Source organism: Cygnus atratus, chromosome 8 (assembly GCF_013377495.2).
Source record: "Cygnus atratus isolate AKBS03 ecotype Queensland, Australia chromosome 8, CAtr_DNAZoo_HiC_assembly, whole genome shotgun sequence".
Taxonomy (NCBI): domain Eukaryota; kingdom Metazoa; phylum Chordata; class Aves; order Anseriformes; family Anatidae; genus Cygnus; species Cygnus atratus.
The window spans coordinates 9,317,120-9,339,014 of record NC_066369.1 but is presented as its reverse complement, the minus strand read 5'-3'; the positions used below and the strand labels follow the sequence as shown (position 1 = coordinate 9,339,014).

Here is a 21,895-nt window from a genome sequence, read left to right as displayed (position 1 = left end):
AGTGACAGCTGCATAGCTCCTCACGGCAACCCTGGCCCAACAAAAAGTCACGTGGGTCATGAAAGAAAATTATAAGAAGATAACTGAGAAGAAACATCAGGGGCAGGCACACTCCTCAGTTCTCAGGGTTGCAGTAAAGAAAAACGGAAAGATTACAGCTCTCCCATCCAAATACTTCCCAGAGGAAAATAAGAACGGAGTAGAATCACAAGCTTCCTTTCATAATCTTCCAGAGGAAGCGGCTTCAGTTCCACTGTCTGAATGGCACAACAGGGACAAAGAACCAAGTTATCCAAGGTACCTGTATAGCTGTGGTTAAGACAGGTAACAAATTAACTTGTAATGTGAAAATGCTTAACATGTCTTAATAAGCCTGTTCCTTTCAGCATCTGAGGAGCACCTGCCTCAGCTGACTCAGGAAGATGGTGATGCACCTGAAACATGCACAGGTGAATTTCCTCTTCTACATGCTGATCTGACCAGCTCCCCAGCAAAACTAAGAGTGAAATTGCTGTCCCACCTCAGGATGATCATCCCTTGCTGGGATGGCTAAATCATTAGCTGTCCTGACGGACAGAGAACACCCCTTGTCATAGGTCCAGGTCCGGACAACTCCTAGAACATCTGAACACCACTACTCCAGGACAGGGATGGGACAAGGACTACACCGACAGGAAAAGCATTACTCACAGCCTGGGTTTTACTGCATATTAGATGACCGGTGAGATCCCCGAAACAACCAGCGTGCACCTTTCGTGTTTTGTGATGCAGAACAGTTCTAAGAGAGAGACTAGAGAAGGCTTTCCCTTTTTGCCCTGTTTTTGCAGAGTTTCTAATCAGAAGTTCCTCAACTATAAGAGATAATGTCACCTTACACTATTCTCACCTTCAGTTCCCAACAGTCCGCCCTGTTTCCACTTGAATGGAAAGGATCCCACCAGCTGCAACGTAAGTTAGACTAGGCTCCTGGAGACAGAGCTCAGAAGGGAAGGTGAGGAGACAGGTATGTCATGCTCCCAAATAACACACGTGCACCTTCTTTAAAACCAACTCTTTTCACCCTCACATTTATTTTTATTTGTTAAAAAAACAGTCTTTGCAAACAAGTCTGTTGTTCCTCCTTTCCAATTCAGTGGGATTGCTGCAAGCACTCCATGGCACACGACTCTTGGGAAGCAGAGAAAGTGTACCACAACTCCGTAATATTTCCATAGGAAAAGCTGACTCATAACTTACATCTTCCTCGAAATGCTGACACAGGTTTGTAAGAAGCATCCCAGTGTCAATCCAAGGAGCAGCACTAGAGCCACCTGAGCTTGGCTCCGTGGCTCTAGCAGAGCAGAAGGCCTTCCTTTGCTGCCAGGCGCTGACGATGGATTTTATCCTGCTGCAGCTCCTCGTGGTTCGGATGCCAGAGTTTCATGACAATTCTCTCAATGTTTAGAGCATAGACAGTGTGCGCAGGAATAACTTCTTTGTGTACCTAAAGGTAAGTTCAAAAATACGTTTCATGCTTTCATACTCATTTCCCCATGGAGAACCTGTGTCTGCTACAGGATGAGCAGAGAGCCAGCCCTGCAGGGCAGGAACACAGGCTGTCACACAAGGAGAGCTCTAAGTTGCCAGCACTGGCACACCAGCCAGCACAGAACTACTGCCTGTTACACCACTTTCTAAGAAAATCATTATTTTGCTCCAAAACCATACAAAAAACGTTTTGTCTGGCTAAACACAGCACAAATGCTTGACTACAGCTCTTATAATGAACACTCTGCCTCCACAGCCTTGAGATAGAAATCTCCAGGCCTTTTCACAACAGCGGAGATCAAGGAGGGACAGAAGGGGTAGAATTTCTCACAGCTAGCTTTAGACATTCTAATTAGCCTGAACTGCAAAAGAGAGAGGCCCACAGTCATGCGCCTCCAGAGGAAGATGCATCCAGCCTACCTTAGACACCTCCCCAGGGTCGGGGTGGTCACCGCAGCAGCCTGCATGCCAGGACCCCAGTATTCCTCTAAGCACCCAGGCGGAAGATGAACAGGAAAGAGGGACGCGCCAGACAAGTCATTCAGGGCACTACTATCAAAACCGCAGTCTAACTCAGTTCTGATACGATCGCTGCAGTCATGCTGCAGAGGAAGAGTCCTTATGTAGAGGCAGGGATTTCCTCATCAGCTCTCTCTGATCTAGGGGGGCAGAACAGGCCTGAGACCATGAGTTGACTGTTATCTGCTCCCTACTAGCAAGAGCAAGACAAAGCCAAATAATTGTAAATTTGAGAGGGAAAGAAGGAAACAGACAGTAGGAGGATGAAATAAAATCCCTCTCCGTGCATGTAAACTAAATTTGAGCAGTAGGTGGTACACAGGACAGTGTAAGTTGGAGAGCTTACCTGTAACGCCTCAAAAAGGTCGTACATGTTCACGGGAGGAAGGGATGCTGGCAAAGTGTCTCCAGAGCATGCCAGTAGTAGTGCTGCCTGCTGCTCAGCATCATCAGGCGGGGGCTGTGGAGCTAGACTCTGACCAGCAGAAGGTGTCACAGAGGTTGGAGGGCTGTACAGAGAGCAGGCAGTAAAGCCTTTCAGTCAAGGAAACAGCACTAGCTTGGGAAGTAACACAGCAGGAGCTTGGCCCAGTGTGTTTTTTTTTTGTACTTGTTGATTTAGCCCTTGTGTATATGAAATTCTATCATCTGTAATTAAAATCTCTAAAATTCCAGTTTAATAAAAAAAACAATGGAAACTGATCCTCAGCATGCTTCAGACCTGCTTTATAACTAATTGTCATTTGGTAGCTTTTGTTATTCACAACCAAGAGTTTCCACCCAGCCTAAGACTTATGGCACCCAAAACATTAAACTGAAAGAGCAGAGCTGTAAGGCAGAGTTTGCATTTATAGTGCTATAACCAAATTTTAAAACACCCACGACCTCCTGTCAACTGCTAGAAGCTTTACCATAGACAAACACAACTTATTGTACACACACACTGCTAGACACAGCATAAGCTGTTTGACATTGACACTTTGGAAAACAAGGTGTCTCCATAGCTCTAGTGACTGGAAGGCCCTGCAGAGGAATCGTTAATACATTTATGCATTTGGACACAGGTCCTCATCTACATCTCATTCTTATGGCACAACGGTGGTGCCCCAACAAAGGCTGGGCTCTTCTGCCCAGGGGCAGTTGTCCTGAGAACTCACTCCTGTATCACTCACACTACAAGCAATAATTAATAAGAATATTCAGAAGGCAAAGGGTCACCTCGACAAACCAGTAAGATGGGCACAGACAAGGAGGAGAGACCTAACACTGCCCTCAACTTTGCTGCTGAAAAATCCCCACATCCTTCCTCCCTGTTCAGCAGCACAGCCCTGCTACTTTCATTGTGCATGAAAGCAGAACACCATTATTAACAGATTCCATTAAGTAAGAGAAACCAAGCAGAGTAACTTCACTAAATTACATTTGAAATTAACCATGTGCTCAGAGCTCCTTACCATTCAATTAAGTTGTTATAAGCAACAACACTGTTCTTCAGATATGGCTGAGGATTAACATTGCTTCCAAAGGCGTATTTGAAGTGGCCATCTCTCAGACGATAGGCTTTCCGCCGGGATATTACAGATGTCAGAATATCCTTAAGATGGTTCTGCAATGAAAAAACGTTATGGTTACACATGCTGGTTTGTTCATCCTAGCAAGCTATGGCTATAAGAAGCACAACACCAAATGACAAGACAGCAGCAGCGCTGCTATGACCACAGGAAAGTAAAGACACAAGGGGAACGAGATCTGGAACCTGGACAGGCTGCAGTATTTCTCTCAACCACCTGATAGAGCTGGACACAGAGAAGATGGCATTGCGTGAGAGTACTGTATGTATTAAAGTACAGTTCACAGACTAATGTGATGTGCAGCTTCAAATGTCACAAGGAGGTTTCTTAAATGCTAGGGAATTCCCAGCCCCGATCCCTTTCACAACAAGTTAAGAGCTTTTATAACTCACATTAAACATTTGCTTGCACTGAAATACCAGCTCTGTAACTAGAGTGAAAAGCCACTCACTTTTTCAAAATGTTGAAACATCTGGAAGATGCTGGAGCAGCGGTTCTCTGAAGAAACAAGCAGAAAACTACTTCCAAATTTGGCCTCACTCCCACATGGGGAACTCAAGTTGACCTCTAGATCATGACTTGGAGAAATCATCCACACAAAGCTCCAAGTAACAGCAGTATCACTTGGACCTGACCAAGAGATGTTGGGTAACGCACCACTGAAGGCCAAAAACTTCACCTGCAGCTACTATCTGATTCTGCTACTTCCGTGCCAATTACTTGCATCTGTAACTTTACCCAGCTCTTCAAAATGGTGCCATTCTGTCACTGCTTTTACGCGATAGGAGCAGCATTTACCAAACCAGCTACTCAAGTGTACTAGCGTTCTTCATACACAAGTACTTCGTAATTAACGCCTGCAGGCACAAACCCAAGGCTTTACATCTCTGATGCACAAACCATGAAGCCTTTTGCTTCTGATTTTACTCCTCCTGAAGCAACTGGGCAGTTGGAGAAGCAGGTTTCCTCCCTCCAGTGAGGGACGCCACCCCATACTGCACACAGAGCCTTTTGCTGCTGGCAGAAGGGGAACACCACTGCTGTCCGGCCCTGTCTCACCTCCACAGCATAAACGACTGCTGTCACTGCCTCCTCTGTGACATTGTCTAGCCCGTGCTCATAAGCAGTTACGATCATTCTTCCTTCCAGCTGGCCACGTGTAGGAAGCATCATGGTATGGGAACACAGCTTCAAGTCGTCATCCTCCTGAGGATCTTTTGCTACAAATTGCTGGGCTCCAGACAGCGGGTTCTGAGGCTGGAACCGGTGCTGTGATGAACACAATATTACAGCATAAGAAGATACATACGTGGTCAGACCCTTTGGCTCATCTAGGCAAACATTACTTCTCCAACTGGAGAGCAAACACCTATAGAACATACCGCAGGAAGACAAACAAAGTGATATCCCCACCTACCCCCAGTACAATCTTCGAACTCTCAATGATTTGGGACTGAAGAAATTTAAGCCAGTGTTGATATCCTTTTATTTAACAGTCCATGAGCTTGTTTCGCAGCACCCTGATCCACCTATGCTTCAGGTATCCACAACATCCTGCAGCAAGAAATTCTACAGCCTAACAAGCTGTGCCAAGAGTCGCCTACTCTGGTTTGCTCTGTACTTCCCATCTGCTACATTCATTTAGTTTTCCTGCAAGTCTCAAATGTGGTCACTGTCCCTTTTATCTCTTCACACTGCTCAGGCCAGTGATGATTTTACTGGACTTTCACATCTTTCAGTCACTTCCTTCTATGCTGAGGAGTTCTCAGCTACTTAGTCATTTCTTGTGCAGAAGCCTTTTGCTAGTAGCTAAAAATACACCCTTATCGTTTAGCAACTGTAGTTTCCTACCAAGACGAAAAACAGTTATCCTAAGCTTGGGTGATTCTTACATTTCTTTCAAGAATAAGGATTTAAATGCAACAGCTTAGCCAAATTTCAGGCCTGGATTTTGTACGCTGGTCCCCGCGTGCACTTTCAGTACCCTAAGCAGAGCTGTGCTACTGAGCAGCCACTGTCTGAGTGGATTATGGCTATATTTGAGAACTGAGTCAGTTATTTAGGGACAAAACATCACAGAACTTGAATCCATACCAGAAAGTAGTACACTTCCCAGCCAATATGCATTCCAGCACAATTCCCTCGCTGTGCTTGTGCCTCTGAGTACTTGTGGTGGTGCCTGTGAAGTCTCAGTCCCCAGGCAGACAGGGAAGAAGGGGATAGAAGCTACTGATCTTTGGACCCAGCCATATGCTTGGCCCAGCCCCGAAATGCAAAGGAACTACACTACCCTGGCTCATCCATCATGTGCTCCCAGAACTCCTGCCTCTCCACCCTCCGAGAGGGATCTGGCGGCTCAGGAATAAATACTGCCATGAGGCATCATGACAAACACATGCTTGACATATAAACAGTGAATATACAGCAAAGTGGAGTTCTCACATCTCGGTTTCAGGCGAGGAAAGGGGGCCCGCTTTATTCAAAGGACAGTGTGGCATTTAACTCAAAGTGAAAAACCAATCCACCTACTAGTGATGCGAAAGCAGGTTTCCCTCACAGTAATTTGGAAGACTTAAGCTTTCATTACAGGAAAGCTGCATGCCTGGAAAAAAAAACCTTCCAAGTGTAAGCAACTCTAAGAGGAATGCGGTTTGGGAGACCAGAAGCCAATTGGAACAAACTTGTGGCCATTCCCATAGCTGTTGTTCTGCCCAGCAAGGACATGACAGTAAATATCGAGGCACTTCTGTGTTCACATGACTCAGGCACTCCACTAGCAAGACACAGGCCTGTTAACCTAGACTTCATAGACTATTTACTATCAAACATTCCGGGAACGTTTGTATAAACATACGGCAGAAACATGGGGTGTTCAAGCAAACCAAACTGCGAGACTTTCACTATACCACAACTTGCTTATCAAACTCTCCTCTGCTTGTTAGTGAAAAGCTTCGATGAAGTTTTAAAACAAAGAGATAACATGGACTGCCATCACGATACAGGTCATAGCTGTGAAAAATGCGAAACATTTTAGCAGCATCTAAATATAATGAGCCTTCAGCTGGACTCACAGCCCAGTGAAGCCCTAGTCTCTAAAGCACACAGTGCTGAGTACAGTGTCTAGAAGCATGCTGCGCACTTCGACTCAGCCAAGCAAGCTTCTCACACTTGTAAGAGGTTTTGTATGCCCACCTTTCTCCCCTAACCTCACCTACGTAGCTTTCTTGTCTTCTGCACCGGCTCTGGCATTCATCTAACCACAAGGAACGCCAGTCCAGCTGAGTAAGTCAGCAAGAAAAACCTGGGATTTTTTTTCGGTTGATTTGGGGTTTTTTGCTTGGTTAGTTTTCTGCCTTGTCAGAGAACTGACCTGGATCAATATGTGGTCAGACACTTGACTAAGATGGCTCGGAGGCAGACGCTCTATCTTTAAATAAAAGATTAATGCCATTTCAACTGCCTGACCAAACCCACCCACGAGAGTTCCTGACCCTCTTTCACACAAGACCCCCTCCACACTGAGTTGGCAGCACAGAACAGGCACGTGACAGCACCAGATCCAGAGAGCCTTCGCTGCAAATCAAACTAGATCTTGTGCGTTCGTCTGTCACCTACCAGAACACGGCATCTGTTTTAGAATTGAAAATTCCTTGTGATTACACGCTCTAAAAACATTCTGCCAAAGGAACATCACCTAACCATTCAGACTGCAAAGAGCCCCGTGGAGGGGGATTAGACAACCAGGGAAGCCTGCCCGAGAATAAATATGAAGTCACGTTTGCTTCAGTTTAGCAGATGTGTGAAGTGAACATGATATTACAGAGAAGGGGAAAGATGAACACATGTGAAAGACGTGGCCAAGTGTTAGTGCAGCGACCACAGAGCTAGTTACTCTGCTGGTTTTTGAAATACAAGCTTGTGCAGCTTTGACGTTTAGGTGCTCTCCCAGGGCTCTCCGAGGTCTAACAAAGTCAGGTCACGCTGTACCCTTTTTTCTGAGAGGCTTCCACAGGAGAGGCAGCAGTTACTAACTGCCAGCTCCTGCGGCACAGATCACATGTGATGGGCTTCCATCATCCTGGGTCATAACAAAGACTACGCACTGTGCAGAGCAGCTCACCCGACAGCATTTCAGACAGCCGAGGCCATTTGAGCACTGACACTTACATCAAACTTTTGTCGAACTGAAGAAATCTTTTTCTTTCCTTTGGGTTTTCCAGGTTTAGTTGCAGAGCCACCTGGCCACGGCAGAGATCCAGCACCTTCTACAAAATGAAAAGAAAAAAATCTTGACAGGCATCACTGCTTTAGAGCCAGAGTAATGCTGCCCATGCAGAAAAGCCTTAACATTTGGCCCCCTGCTAAGCCTCAACTCAAGTCCAACAGCCACGAGCCAGAGGAAGTAATTCTTGTGAGGTCTCTTTTGGCAAGCCCCCCCTTCCTTCAGCAGCCCCTTTTCAGACCCACTCACTGCAGCTCTGGGCTGTATCCCTCACATCCCCACCCCTGGCTGCACCTTAACAGATAACCCACAGCCACGACCCAAAGTCAGGAGTGCGTTGGGAAGAATACTGGTGGCGGCCTTTCCTTCATCAGCCCCTTACCAGCCTGACTTGCTCACGACCTGTTACTCAAAGCAGAAATTTCTGGCCACACACCACAAAAACCAACAGTGGAAGGAGAGATGAGCACAGGCTCCAAGAAAAGCCACGCTGCAGGAACAAGCCGTTAGCCCCACCAGGAAGGTGGCATGGGCCGGCCCAGAGGGGCACGCACCCCGCTGCCAGCTCTGGTCACAAACTGGACGCTTCTGGTCACCACCTGACCCCCTGCACTTGCCTTTACAGTTTTTCCTCAACTTCAGCAAACTTTGCCTCAGACACTAGTTAGATGTTGGGGTCAGTTGTTCACCTTACACTGAAGGGGAAAGGAGAGGGTGAAAGAACTGCAAAGGCCAGGAACCAGTGACACCAATGTGAACGGTGAGCTGCGGACTGCCTGCATCAGCAAGCAGCTGCAGACAGAGCGAGCAGCACCCTGCCTAACTAAGCTGGGTTCAGAAGGCCCCCGTGTGCTGTTGGACAGCTGAAGCACATCCTGATCATCAGGCAGCTCGTGGAAGGACAGCCCGGCTGCTCTCCCACCGCCACGTTCACAGCACCCGTGCACAGCTCGTCAGTACGCTGCGGCTCAGGACAGCGCCGTGCCGGGTGCCTACGCGCTGCACCTACGCGCTCGCTGAGAGCGACCAAGGAGCATTTCCTGCAGCCTCGGGTCTGGACAGCCCCCTTGTGGCTACAGAGGCAGCCTCTGCTTCATGTCACCAGTGTTCTCCTGGGTTCAGCAGAGGAACAGCACCTTTTCTATTCGCTGTTATCAGGAATTCATAAACACAATTACACTCCAGGGCTGTTTATGGGGAACGAGGCTAGCTGCAAGTCCTTGGTCATGCGTCGCTTCACACACATCACCCCACAAGTTTCTGACAAAGGGCTTTAAGGATCAGGCTAAACCAGAGGAATCAGATGAAGTTTACGAACGGTTTTAACTGTTAAAAAGGGGTTAGAAGCAACCTATGCATAGAGATGGCATATTCTATCAAAAAGGCTACTACAAAGTTCCCCTACAGCCTATTAGCGAGCTGAAAACCAACAGCCTACAACAAAACCTGCTGCCAAAACACAACAGCCAGGTACAGGGAAGGGCAATAAGTAGGCACTCTCCAGAAATCAAAGCTAGTGTCACTGTTCATCACTATAACTTTGCACTAGAGATCCTAACGAGGGGATGTGAGAAAACACCATGGACAAGCCTGTCAGGGATCTCTCTTGCCTTTCACAGAAGTCTCAGGACTTACATTTTAGGATCTACCAAAGATAACGCTTCTGCTCTCACGAGATGTTCTGCTCTTTAGAGACAAGTCATTTTTTCCCCTCCTCCTCCTCTCATCCATAAGCAGAGCAGACCTCTTGGGTAGGAAGGGAGGGCTGGGTGTGTTAAGGACAGACATTTTAAAGCTTTCAACAAAAAACATGTCTCTACTTTGTGAGGTTACCCCACCCTGCAGCCCTTCCTCCTTGCCAGCAGCCTCCTACAGCACTTTTGCAGCCTCACATACCAGTGTCCTCAGCTAACTATGCAACTGGAGGGCAGAGGGAGAGAGAGACATAAGTAGCAAATAACCTTTTGTCTGGCAATTTATTACACATTAATAGGTTACAGCAGAGGCCAAACTTTTAAAATGCCTTTTTTTTTTTTTAAAGAACTAGTAAGTTTTAAACTAAACAGCTACTGAATTTAGTCTCTGACAGTAGGCCTGGAAGATGCAACTTAACGGAATCACAGCCTGTAACAAAAGCTTGGCCAGACTTAGAACAAAAAGGTGAAATACCATTACCTATCCCCCATTATACGTGTCTAGGGCAGAATCTTCTTTTGTCTCCTTTGCTAGGTTTTCATATTAACAAGCCTAACTAGCACTAAATGAAGACAGCAAAAATTCCCTCCAGTATTCTAAGAAACCCAGTGTATGCTTTCCTGGCCACAAATGACAAGGCTGGGTTGGCTCAGGCATGAAATTTCAGAGGTGTTCGCATTTTTTTTTTTTTTATTTAATCTCGATAGCAGGAAAATTAATGTTAACAAGCCATGCCAACAACTGTTGATAAGCCTTCAAAGATAAGGAACAGATAAGAATGTTTTTCTACAATCTGCCTCGTCTCGGCACCCAGAGCACCAGACAGTGGAGGCAGATCATGTCAGGTTTTCCTGACGTGCTGCACCAGCACAGGAAGAAAGGACAAAGACAAAGCCACAATAGAGAAGAGCAGTCAGAAAATGTGTTCCCCATTTCTCACCCCCCATTCATTTGATTTTTTTTTTTTTTAAATCTTCTTGAAAGGTCAGGGACTGGGCCAAGTGCCAAGTAAGTCCCTGTGGTTACAGCTCACACCGCCGTTTTCTTCCTTCTCCTCCCTTTTCAGCTCTCTGGAACATGAGCGAGCCGAACCTATCCCTCAGGAGTGGCAGCCCTTCAAGCAAAGCCCGGGGGCAACCTTGGTATAATGAAAGGCTCCTGCTACCCTGGCAAGAGGTCTAATTCTCTGACCCATCCTGGTTGGCTCAAGACTGCTATGAAATAAATTAAATCCTTACATCACTAACTCGAGTGCTTGCAACTGTCTGTGCTTTACTTGGTTAACGTTTAGCTAAGAAATGAGGTAACAGTTCGAGTGAGATTACCTCCAGAGCCCTGCTAACTTACTGCTTGTGCTCACCCAGCAAACAAGGCAGGCTTAGCGAGCACGTCCACGTGAGGTTAGGACAGGCTTTAAACTGGGTTTCCTCGACAGAATTTCTTTGGGGAAGACAGACCTTCAGAAAAGCACTTCTGAAAAGAAAACGAAGACAAAGCAGTCTCCCACACTGCTTAGGCTGGCACTGCCAACCTCAAACCAACCTAGAGGCGCTTTCTGGTGGCTTGGAGAGCGTGTTTCTGGGACATTCCTCTCCCTCTCCAGGTACATTCCCAGCTCTGTTACAGCTGGGCGCCACTCAACTATTTAAGGGTATCCTTCCCAAGGGTGCTGCTGGATGAAACACCACCACCCGTTTTTAGAAAGGCCAACAAGTCAGCCTTAGGATCCTGCTGCATCCTCAGGGGGAGCTGAGCAGGAATGAAAGGAACTGGTCACGCTTCACATCCAAACAGCCGTGAACCTTGCTCCCACTCCACCAAGTCCCAAACATCCACAGGTTGCTGAAGTGGGACTTGAAGTTTACGCAACCAATGGCCTAACCAGGTGGAAGCAGAAAGCGTTCCCACCAAGGGTTACGGTCACCCAGTGTTCACCAAGCCCAGGTGGAACCGCTAATAAGAGAAGGCAAAATTTGGATCAGGTGTGCTCATTTCCATGGCTCAACTTGTTTCTCTCCTTCAAAACACCTCCTGCAAGGTTTCCCATTCCAAACACCACAGTCACATACACTTGTAACCCTAGCCATGCGATTTATATTTTTAAACACAAGATGGTATTTTAAAGATGTTTATTTCCCCCTGTCCCTCCCACACGAAGGTGGAAAGTACACTTGCTTGAGAAGTACTTGTTTCCATAAATCGTGAAGTAAACACCTTGTACCAAGAGACAGCATTGGAGATAAGAACCCGTTACCCTTCCATTCTTACACAGAAAAACCATCAGGTGTCACACTGGCAGCTAGGGGGAGAAAAGTAAATCTAGGTGCAACACCTAGCGTTCTGTTTGTGCTGCACCTCCCTGGGTTTGCAGGCACAGCTCACCACACACGGCAGGCTGGCCAACAAAACACTTGTGTGACATCTACCGGTTGCCCAGGCTGAGGCATCTCAGCACAGGTCAGCTCCAAAAAGTTCTTGGAAGACCCTGCATTGACCTGAGTTGAGCAAAACAAACCCTACAAGGGACGTAGCATTACCTGCGGGGTGCCGAGACATGTTTTTAAGAGCACACATGGTCAGTTTTTCAAGCTGACCTATGCAGATCCGTGGACTCCACAGGGACAAGAGGAAAAGTCCCTGCAGGGACTTGACATTAAAAAATATTAAGGTAGGAAGCAATGATGGGCATAAGGAAGGTGCCTGTGGAGGATGAGCCCCAGCACAAAGCAGCAAGATGCTTGTAACACGTTCCTGAACAGCTTGGAGAAGACAGGTAACAAGCCTGAGCTCTTCAAGTCTGTAAAGACCGGCTGCAGAAGAGCTGCACAGGACTACGTGACTAGATAAAGCAACAGAGTTCAGTTAGGCACAGAGGTGCACGAAGGAACAAACATCAGCCCAGCGCTCGGAAAAAGCCAACCAAGCACCAGCCAGAGCCAGCACTGCTCCACCCTCACACCAAGTTGAAGTGTTCCTGATCCGTAAATAGGGTCAGCAGTTCTCACTGCCCCGTCCCCACCTAGTTTAGACTCTGTACTTCAGGTGATTCACACAGGGGAAGCGTGTTCTCATCCCTTATTTTACAACCCCGCTGCAACAAGTACTAAGGCCAAAGCAAGGAGCAGCACAACTCAGACACCTCACAAATTCCACAAGTGCAGACAGCCAGAAGGGACGAGCCTGGGCCTAAGGAAAAGGTGCTGAGAACTCAAGAGGAAACAAAGCAAGGCTTGCTTCTTTCCATCATGGGTAGTTGGAGGACAGTGGCATTTTATTAGCCCAGCTGGTGTAGCTGAGGACCAGCTGTGACAAAAAGCTGTGAATTTTGTATTTTTTTTTATCCTTCTCAGATCTCAGCTCACCACAGCTGCTACAAGCTCCCTCCCTCACCACGCAGCAGTTTCACATCTTAAATTGCAGCTCAATTGTCCTTCGTATCAGATCTCTAGACTGAGAGCTCTTTTGAAGGTCTGAAGAATTAGCTCGTTGCCCTGACAACAGCCGCTCTAAGTGCTTACAGAGCTAAAAAGTTAAACAGCACAGCTGCAGAGGTTGCGTTAATTGACCACAGCTCAATTAAGACACTGCTATAAGCATTCACAGGAAGCCTTTTTCTATCAGACCTGTCCTTGATTTCAGGACCAGGAAAATCCAGCTCCCTGAGATGCTGACCCCAAGAGGGAAGGGAACAGAGCAGGCACCACCGAGCTCAGATGACACAGGAAGCAAAGCAGATCAAAGACAACGCAACACTCACGGCCTGACAGACACCTGCCGAGAAATCAAACCACGTGACCACAAGCAGCAAGCCAGGCAATCAGCCAGCACATTAAGGTTGTTTTTTAATAAAAACGTTTCTGCTGAAATCCAGATCGCTACCTGGCTACATTTTTGCCTCTGTGGCAAAAGAAACACAAATATTAAGGCTCAGAAAACCGAAGCACCTTGTCCAAAACCCAAAAGCTACCAAACCCACGTGCCCAGCTTGGCTGTCTGATTACCTCTAACGAACCTCCACGGGACTCACCTGGTGCAGAAACCAAGATTTGGCATCGGGTGAGAATAGCCAAGAGGAAATCGTTGTGGGAGTGGACTGCGTAAAGACAGACAGGTCGTTAGAAATGCACCTGTGCCCAAGGCACCCACCTGAAGCAGTTTCAGGGCAGTTCTCTGTCTCTTCACAGCCTCGCCTTCCCCGTGCACTCAGCTACAAAGCCGCAGCTTCCAGTTCACCTTTTCTGAGGGCTCCCCCCGCGTTGCCCCAGAAGCCGCTGCCACCGCCTCAGCAAACAGAGCGCTGCGTGGCGCAGGAACGCGCCGGGGCGCTCCGCAGAGCACCACACGCGGACCACGAAGGCACGCGCCATGGACAGCTGGGAGCAGGACGGGCAGCTGCCCTCCCTCCCACGGGGGTGTCTGGCAGCGGGCTTCTGGTTTCACTTCAGAAATATAAGAAAAAAAAAAAAAAAGGAGAAACGAGTGGGCCGGGGCCGGGGCCGGGAGGGGGTAAAATTGTTACTGGAAGGCCGAGCGACGAGGGTGACAAGGGCGCTCCCCTCCCTCACCGTTGTCCTGCGTGAGCAGCCGCCGGGCCTCCAGGTCGAACTCCTCCTTGCTGATCTTCTGCTTGAACCACAGCTTCAGGTTGGCCCAGTACCTGCGGGCACAGCGCGACGGGGGGTTAAGGGGCGGATAAGGGGGGCTGGGGGGGCCCGGCGCCGCACTCACTGCTTCACGTTCTCGCCCAGCGCCTCGCTCAGGCTCTTCTTGGCCGCCTCCAGCTCGCTCACGAACGTCGCCATCGCCGCTCGGGTCTGGGCCCCGCCGTCGCGAAAGGCCGCGAGGTGCCGCAAAGCGCCGCCGCCCCGCCCCGGCCCGTTACGTGAGGAGCGGGGGCGAGGCCGCGCCCCCTGCGCGCAGGCCCCGCCCCCCGCGGAGAGGCCCCGCCCCGCGGAGCCGATCGCGGCCGTGCGGAGCCGATCGCGGCCGAAGCGCTTCGGGCCGGGCCGGTGCCGGAGCCGCCGCCATGCCGGGGCTGCTGCTGGGCGACGAGGCGCCCGACTTCGAGGCGGACACGACGCAGGGCCGCATCCGCTTCCACGACTTCCTGGGAGACTCGTGAGCGCCGGGCCGGGCCGGGGGGGGGCACGGGCCGGGCCGGGGCGGGGGGCCGGACCCCCGGCAGCGGGATCCCGCGTGGGTGTATTCGCCTAAGCGCGGCCGGCGCGCCGTCACGCCGCGCCCTCACGTCCCCGCGCTCTGCCGGCAGGTGGGGCGTCCTCTTCTCCCACCCGCGGGACTTCACGCCCGTCTGCACCACGGAGCTGGGCCGGGCGGCCAGGCTGGCCCCCGAGTTCAGCAAGCGCAACGTGAAGATGATCGCGCTCTCCATCGACAGCGTGCCCGACCACCTCGCCTGGAGCAAGGTACCGTGCCCCCGGGTGAACGGAGAGCCCGCGCGGGGCCCGGAAGCCGCCGTCGGGTAACGTGGGGGTGCCCAAAGCCCAGGGAGGGCGGTTTGCGCAGAGACCCGCAGCGCTTGTGCGGTGGAACAGGACAGGAGGCGCCCGAAGCCAGCATCGGTCTTCAAAGGGTGCAGTCCGTGCCCAGGCAGGGGGAAGAGAACAGGAGACAAAAGGGCGCGTCAAACATAAACCGGCAACTAAGAGCGTGTAAGACCGAAAACCATCCTTAGGATCCATAAAAAACGTGGCACGGAAATAAATAGCTTGCTGAAGGAGCAGGAAAGCTACCGATGAAAAACCTTAATCGCAGCGTTGTGGGGCTAGGCAGCGCGGCTCCAGGTGAGAGGGGTGTAAAATGAGCTTTGGGAAAGATACGGCCAGGGCACAGCAATCCCCGGGTGAGGTACCTGCCTCTCTTTACTCTGGAATCGGGAACGTGCTCACAGGTTTTCCGGGAGTGAGACATGCATGCAAATCAGGAACGATAAAGGTGAGAATTTGCACAGTCCAGCGTTATTTAACGACTGAGCGGCTTCAGAAGTTGCCTAATTGCGTTATTGCTTAAACCGACCTCTGTACCTGGGTGGTGCACGGCCCATGTCCCACCGAGCCTCAGAAGGGCCTGGGGACAAACAGCATACAAATCTCACAGCGGTAACTGGGGTCTCTGCGCTGGTCAAACTGGCTGAAACCACCAGTCAGATCGCATTAAACACAACAGAAAGTTTGGGTTGTGGTTCGTAAGGCAGCCTTGTGTCCTGGTTTGTTAGAGCCCTTTGAAGAACTGTAGGGGTATTGCTAACTCCCACAAAGCCCCTGAATTTCCAGGAAGCTTTCAAATGAAATCAGCTGTGAAAGGGAAGGCTCACTTCTGCAGGGAGATGGGAGGAAGCACTGAATTGTGTCAAGGGAGGGAAGCAGGGAGCTTCCTAGAGGGTCTGCAGGGACGTGTGGTGCTCAGCATAGTCAGATAACCTGCAGGAGGTGAACAACGAGCTGCTTTTGCTGATGGTCCAGAATGATTCAGCACGACCTCAGGTAAAACCAGGAAAAGTTGCAGAGCAGCTTCAGGGCGCCGGTGGGAAGTAGAACAGCACGTTTGGAAAAACAGCCAGAAAACCACAGAGAAAGTCAGAGGGCAGCAGTCCAAGCTGCGGGGAGATTTCTGCCAGGCTGGGAGAGGCCTCAGAGACGGTGGTGTGGAAATGTCTCCTCAGCACCTGTGAAAACCTGTGAATGTCCTCCAGAGCAAAAGATCAAATCAGTGAGGACAAATCCAGAGCAGACTGGAGTCTTTCGTGCAGCCTGCGTTTGGAATTGCCCATCTCACAGACTACGGGAGAACAAGAAAAGATGCAGAGGGGGAGCAAAGCTGCCTGAAGGTGGGGCAGGTTTTGTTCAGTGCCGAGCAACCGGGTCCGTTCTGTGTGGGAACAGGAGGAGGCATCAGGTTGCGACCCACAGAGCTGAACTGGGAAGGCAGCTGGTAAGATCAGATGCTGTGCTGTAGATGTTCTCCTGCCCAGCCATGGAGCTTGGATGGAGATAGCACGCCTTGGTGGCAGGCGCCTCTGAACAAAAGTGGTCTGTAGGAAATGCTAGACTGAGATCTAGAAACTGCAGTTTCCTTCGCTAGGTCTTAGGAGTCTCGGGAACAAGCAAAACTTCGGGCGGTTAGATCTCTCTGTGCAACATTCCTCCACATTCCTGTGCTTTCTCTCTGGATGAAGCTCGTTTCATCTGGAGCACGGTCCACGAGGAAGCAAATGGGCAGGAAAAATGGCTGAATTTTGCGAGAAACAACAAAGGAGCTTCTGCTGCCTTTGGTGCCAAATTTCAGTGGGCAGACAGGGCCTGGAAAGTTGATAAACTGGGCGGGACAGCTGACCTGGCAGCAAAGAGCAGGGCTGTGAACCAGAGCGTAGCCATAGCTGTCGTGTCACTTTGCCCAGCTCTGCTTACCCAGCCAAAGATGTCACGGCTCTTCTTAGCCACCCCTAGCCAAGACCCAGGGGCTTGCTCAAGGTCTCATAATGAGCCTGGACCTCAGCCGGAGATGAGTCCTGCTCTCCTGTCTCCCCAGTCTGTGCACTGCTTCTCCAACACCTGGCTGAAGGGACGAGCTGCTTCAGCAGGATTAAAGATGGTATCTGCCTCAGCAGCACCAGGTCTATGGCATGCGGAGACGTGGCTGGCTCCTGAGTGGTTGCTGCAGGGCTGTCAGAGGAGGTTTCAGGCCCCTCTTTGATTGCTGCTGCCTTAGCCTCGGTTAGTTGGGTGAATAAATCGCTCTGATGATGTCTGGTTTCAGCTTGGACTCTGGAAAGAAAAATAGTTTGTAGGGAAGTGAGTAAGTTGTGTGTTGTATTGCAAAACAGGGTGAGGTTTATGAAGCCGTTTTGTATGGAGATTTCCTGCAGCATGAAGTTACGTGCGTTTTAGAATGAGTTATAGTCTGTAAAATTTGCATACAGCTTCTCAGCTCTCTTCATCCCCGCTCTGGAGAGGGGGGTGCATGAGTGTCACTGCCCAGCTTCCCTCTACAGCCTCCTGCAGCTCCGCAGGACATTCAGAGGCAGGCTGGCCTCTTGGCTCTGCTTTAACAAGGCAGCTCTGCAGGAGAACAGAACCGACTCCCTCCCAGAGCAGGCCGGCACGCAGCCCAGCAGAGACGAACAGCCCCTTTTTGCAGTGCACCGCTGACTCACCAAGGCCTCGGGGTGAAAGCAAGCGGAGAGAAACGCTTCAAAGGAAACATCCTGCCACGGGTGCACCACTTGACCTGCTTGCAGCATCCTGAGCAGCCAGGGCAGGGTTGCAGCCCCTTACATCACCACCATCCAGCCTAGGGGTGCTAGCACAGGGCCTGCCTGCTCTCACAGCATGCTCTGAGCAGCAGCGGGCATTGCCTGGGGCAGCATTTCCAACTCTGCCCTCCCCATGTTCTCCCTGAGAGGGACCCAGCCTGCCCCACCATGCTCAAAGCCCAGGAAGACAGAAACTTGTATGTTCACAGCTGATCCTGCAAAGCAGCGGCATGCGGGAGGCGCCTCTCAGTGCTGGAGTCTGGTTTGTTCCCCTGCAGCATAAAGAGGACGGAAGGAACAGGCAGCTCTGTTCTGAGGCAGAAACCTTGGAATAAATTTGCTTTCATGCTGGCAGCTGCTCTGCTCGTGCTGCCTCGAGCAGGCTTTTCCCAGCCCTGCTGTGGCTCGGCACAACTCGTACGGCTGGTACTGCAAGCTACAGAGATAACGCGAATGTTTTGGCCAAATCCAGATCCGATTCAGAGACGGTCAACATACAGTTCCTGCGTGAAGCAGATAAAGCTAGGAGTAGCACAGGGAGCAGCCTCACAAACTGTGGTCACAAGGGAGAGCATCCGTGGGAGGTGATGGTTTTCCCCGGGGTGAAAAAAAAAAACCTGTTCCTTAAGAACAGTTAAAAAAAAAAAAACTGTTCCTTAAAGAACACGGTTTGGTTCAGCCTCTGTCCCCCACGGTGGATAGAGGGGAGCACGAGCATTTCGGTGGTTTTATCTCTGCAGGACATCAACGCCTACAACGGGGAACAACCTGAGGAGACGCTCCCCTTCCCCATCATTGCTGATAAGAACCGGGAGCTCGCTGTCAAGCTGGGCATGCTGGACCCCGATGAGCGGGACAAGGACGGCATGCCCCTGACTGCTCGCGTGGTGAGTGCCCGGCCCGGGAGCCTTCTGTGCCTGGCAGCCCCCGGCTGCGGGACACCGAGGTGGGGGCAGCTTACCTGCGTGGATGTGACCACCTCGGGAGCTAGGCTGACTTCCCGGGGCTAGGCGCACGAGTTGTGCTGCAGGAAGAAGCTGGCGCAGCCCCGGCCTGCTGGCAACGGCTCCATCTTGCTGCTGGCACCAGCTCATCCTCGTGCCTCTCCGGACGGAGAGGGAATATTAAGTCCTCGATCTGTTGGACTTTCCCTTTCCCCTCTATGTTTGTGTTGAAAGGCCAGGGGGAAGAATTTTCAAGTGGCAAAACAAGGCAGCGTTAGAAATAGGAGCTCCCAGAGCAAACGCTGTGTTCCACATGCCTGGGAGTCAGTGTTTGCTCTAGGAGATAGCCACCGCTACTTTCCAAGCACCTGCAATCACACAGGACACAAATTTCCCAAGATAGGAGGAGGAGGAGGGCCGAACAGATGCATTAGGATAAACACCTTCTGCCTGGCCCCTGACGGTGCCCCAGGAACCTGACTCTGTCTCCCTGTGCTCAGGTGTTCGTGTTCGGCCCGGATAAGAAGCTGAAACTCTCCATCCTGTACCCAGCCACAACCGGGAGAAACTTTGATGAGATCCTGAGGGTGGTGGACTCTCTGCAGCTGACAGCTTACAAGAAGGTCGCTACCCCTGTGGACTGGAAGGTGAGGAGGGGAGCAGAGCTCAGCCAGGCCTTGCCCGGGCAGGGGATGTAGAGGTGCACTGAAACATCTGCCTGCTCCTCTTGGGGGTCACCAGAGGGAAAGCTGGTGAGGTGCCGTGATACGAGTTGGATCCTAGCACAAGCCCCAGGGGCGTTGCTGTCTGGCATCATGCAGGGATCTCCCTTCCCTCCCTTCAGCCCTAGGTACCAGCACGTACAGGACCTGGCCTTTCTAGCTATCAGCATGGGAGCTCTGGGCCAGGGCAGGTGCCACAATTGCTGACTGATAAGGGAGAATGTTACCAGAGCCAGCAGAGCAGTAGGTGTGAGCACCTAGTAGTGAGTACCTAGCAGTAGGTGGGGGCACCCTTCCTGCCTGGCTCGCTGCTCTGCTCCCTTCGAACCAGGAAGGGCCGGTGCGGGCACGGCCCCGCTTTGCCCAGCACTTACACAACCGCGTCCTAGCCCCGTGGAAAATAGCCAGCTTCGTTGTCGCTTACTTGCTGCCATCCCTGTGCAGCAGCATTATTTCAAATTCCCCACATATTTGGGGCAGGCAATATAAAGCAAGAAGAAAGTGCAGCCTGGCTGCTTTCGCTAGCCAGCGTTTCCCTGGCCCAGCAGAGCTGCCCAGCTCTTGGGGCTGTCCTGCTGCTGGCTTTCAGAGCCGTCACCAAACAGTGGTGACAATGGAGCCAGAGGGGACGCTCCCGCTGAGACAGTGTCCCCTAAAAGCAGAAGTCTAAGATCAGTAATTCCATGTGCAGTGTAAGCAGCAGGTGGAGGCAGCCTCGCTCTGAAGACCTGCCTCCTGCAGCGTGAGTTAACCAGTTTGGGGGGCAGCTCATCCCCCCCCACACACCTCGCAGGGAGGCACAGCTCTCCGTGGGGCTTGGCACACCAAGGGGGAGCCAGCGCTGCCCGCGCAGGGGCACCTGAGCACTGGAGGAGCAGACCCAAGCACGCTGTGCTCCCTCAGGCGGCGCAGAGATGTAGTACTGCCCAAATTCCTCTCCTGTTACTCCCCGTTCCCGCGGGGAAGGGTTGGGCCGTGGGATCCCGTTGGATCAGACGGTGCAGCTCTCCCTTTCCACACCACCCAGGCTTCCTGGCATCTCTCCCAGGCACCTCTGCTCCCGTGCAGAGCTGCAGGGCACGTGCCTGGGGCCGAGCGTTCGGGGGGGAGGCAGTGCCACCCATCGCCGCCTGCATCCGAGCCCGCCAGCACCCCTGCTGCTCTCACGGTTCCCATTTGCTCCCCAGCCCGGCGACAGCGTCATGGTTGTGCCCACCTTACCTGACGAGGAGGCCAAGAAGCTGTTCCCTAAAGGAGTCTTCACGAAGGACCTGCCGTCAGGCAAGAAGTACCTGCGTTACACCCCGCAGCCCGAGTGAGCGGCCCTGGACGCAGCAGGCAGTGCTGCCCGTGCCCAGACCCGGCCTCCCCAGCACCGTGTGACACTCACTGACAGCTCACCCCCATACTAAACCAACCCACATCCCTTTTGTCCCCCCCACGCCCCCTCAAACTAAAACCCCGGGTGTTTTCTTGCCTTGAATCAGCCTTGCAAGGAGGAGGTTAGCAGACTGGTGGCAGCTCCGCGGCTCGCGCTGTGCTGTCTCCTGTTGAGCACCATCTGAGCTTCTCCTGGCAGCCCAGTGAGAAGGACGGTGGCAGCAGCCAGGCCCCGAGGCGTGTCCTGCTGGGCTCGTGTCTCCCATCAGGTAGCTGAGGGTGCTCCAAATTGCTGTGTGCCCCTAGGAGCAGCCATCACTAACCCGTTAACAACTTCATTTGGTCCCCTCCGTAGGGGAGGAGCTGCAGAGCAAAATCTCTCACTTACTGCTTTCTCATCTCTTGCTGAAAGTTGACCGATTATTTTCAGCTTTTATGGAAGAGGGACTAGAGGCAATAAAGCGGTCTTCAGTACTACGTGCAGCGTCCCTCGTCTGCTTTTGTTGGTGTTCACCCCCATAGCGTTGGTGCTTCATCCGTGGCACCCTGAATGATTTTGCTTGCTGTGGCTTTGCAGCTGGGGGGTGCGCCCACGCTCCCGGCTGGTGGCAGCACCACGGGTTGCCTTGTGACTGCCCTATAAATCGGGCACTTGGGGAAATGGCAACGGGTTACAGGGCAGCCGTGCTGTCCCTGCTTCAAGGAGCCTCAGCGGGGGGAGGAGGGAGATGCCTGCTTGGGGAGCGTCAGCCTGGACCGGGAGGTAGCTCCCCAGGGCACGATACAATCCCTGCAAACTCCTCCCTGCTCCTAAACCTCAGGGATTTCTCACCTCGATCGGACACTTACCTCAAAGCCGTGGGCCTGCGAAGTCGGAAGGAGCGTGATTTGCTTTCCGGGCACGTTCCAGCCCTGCTGCACCAGGGACCAACGCTTCGTGCAGGCCCAAACTTGTCGAGTGATGAGCAGTGTTTTAACAGGCGGCTAGGGAAGAATCCCACCGGTTGAACAGGACACGGGCTGCCTGCCAGCGTCTCCCAGTG

At 51.5% G+C, this 21,895-nt stretch overlaps 2 protein-coding genes across 2 annotated transcripts; one reads left to right on the top strand and one right to left on the bottom strand.

The window, feature by feature from the left end:
* Positions 1-1,036: 1,036 nt before the first annotated feature.
* On the bottom strand, positions 1,037-14,402 carry TADA1 (transcriptional adaptor 1). Its single transcript, XM_035537343.2, has 8 exons — positions 14,263-14,402; positions 14,100-14,191; positions 13,562-13,627; positions 7,785-7,882; positions 4,677-4,886; positions 3,501-3,652; positions 2,393-2,555; positions 1,037-1,483 (listed from the first exon to the last, which is right to left on the bottom strand). Exons 1-8 carry the CDS (start codon positions 14,334-14,336, stop codon positions 1,331-1,333), a joined length of 1,008 nt encoding a protein of 335 aa, XP_035393236.1. The 5' UTR covers positions 14,337-14,402; the 3' UTR covers positions 1,037-1,330.
* A 62-nt stretch (positions 14,403-14,464) lies between these two features.
* Positions 14,465-21,329, top strand: PRDX6 (peroxiredoxin 6). Its single transcript, XM_035537799.2, has 5 exons — positions 14,465-14,652; positions 14,804-14,960; positions 18,547-18,693; positions 19,251-19,397; positions 20,660-21,329. Exons 1-5 carry the CDS (start codon positions 14,561-14,563, stop codon positions 20,789-20,791), a joined length of 675 nt encoding a protein of 224 aa, XP_035393692.1. The 5' UTR covers positions 14,465-14,560; the 3' UTR covers positions 20,792-21,329.
* Positions 21,330-21,895: the final 566 nt, after the last annotated feature.

Excerpts from the sequence above, each read along its gene's own strand:
- TADA1 (XM_035537343.2), bottom strand. The coding sequence starts at position 14,336 with ATGGCGACGTTCGTGAGCGAGCTGGAGGCGGCCAAGAAGAGCCTGAGC. Across the intron at positions 14,192-14,262 it reads CTGGGCGAGAACGTGAAGCA|GTACTGGGCCAACCTGAAGC; the intron begins GTGAGTGCGGCG and ends CTGTGCCCGCAG. Across the intron at positions 13,628-14,099 it reads GCTGCTCACGCAGGACAACG|TCCACTCCCACAACGATTTC; the intron begins GTGAGGGAGGGG and ends GTCTTTACGCAG.
- PRDX6 (XM_035537799.2), top strand. The coding sequence starts at position 14,561 with ATGCCGGGGCTGCTGCTGGGCGACGAGGCGCCCGACTTCGAGGCGGAC. Across the intron at positions 14,961-18,546 it reads ACCACCTCGCCTGGAGCAAG|GACATCAACGCCTACAACGG; the intron begins GTACCGTGCCCC and ends TTATCTCTGCAG. Across the intron at positions 18,694-19,250 it reads TGCCCCTGACTGCTCGCGTG|GTGTTCGTGTTCGGCCCGGA; the intron begins GTGAGTGCCCGG and ends CCCTGTGCTCAG.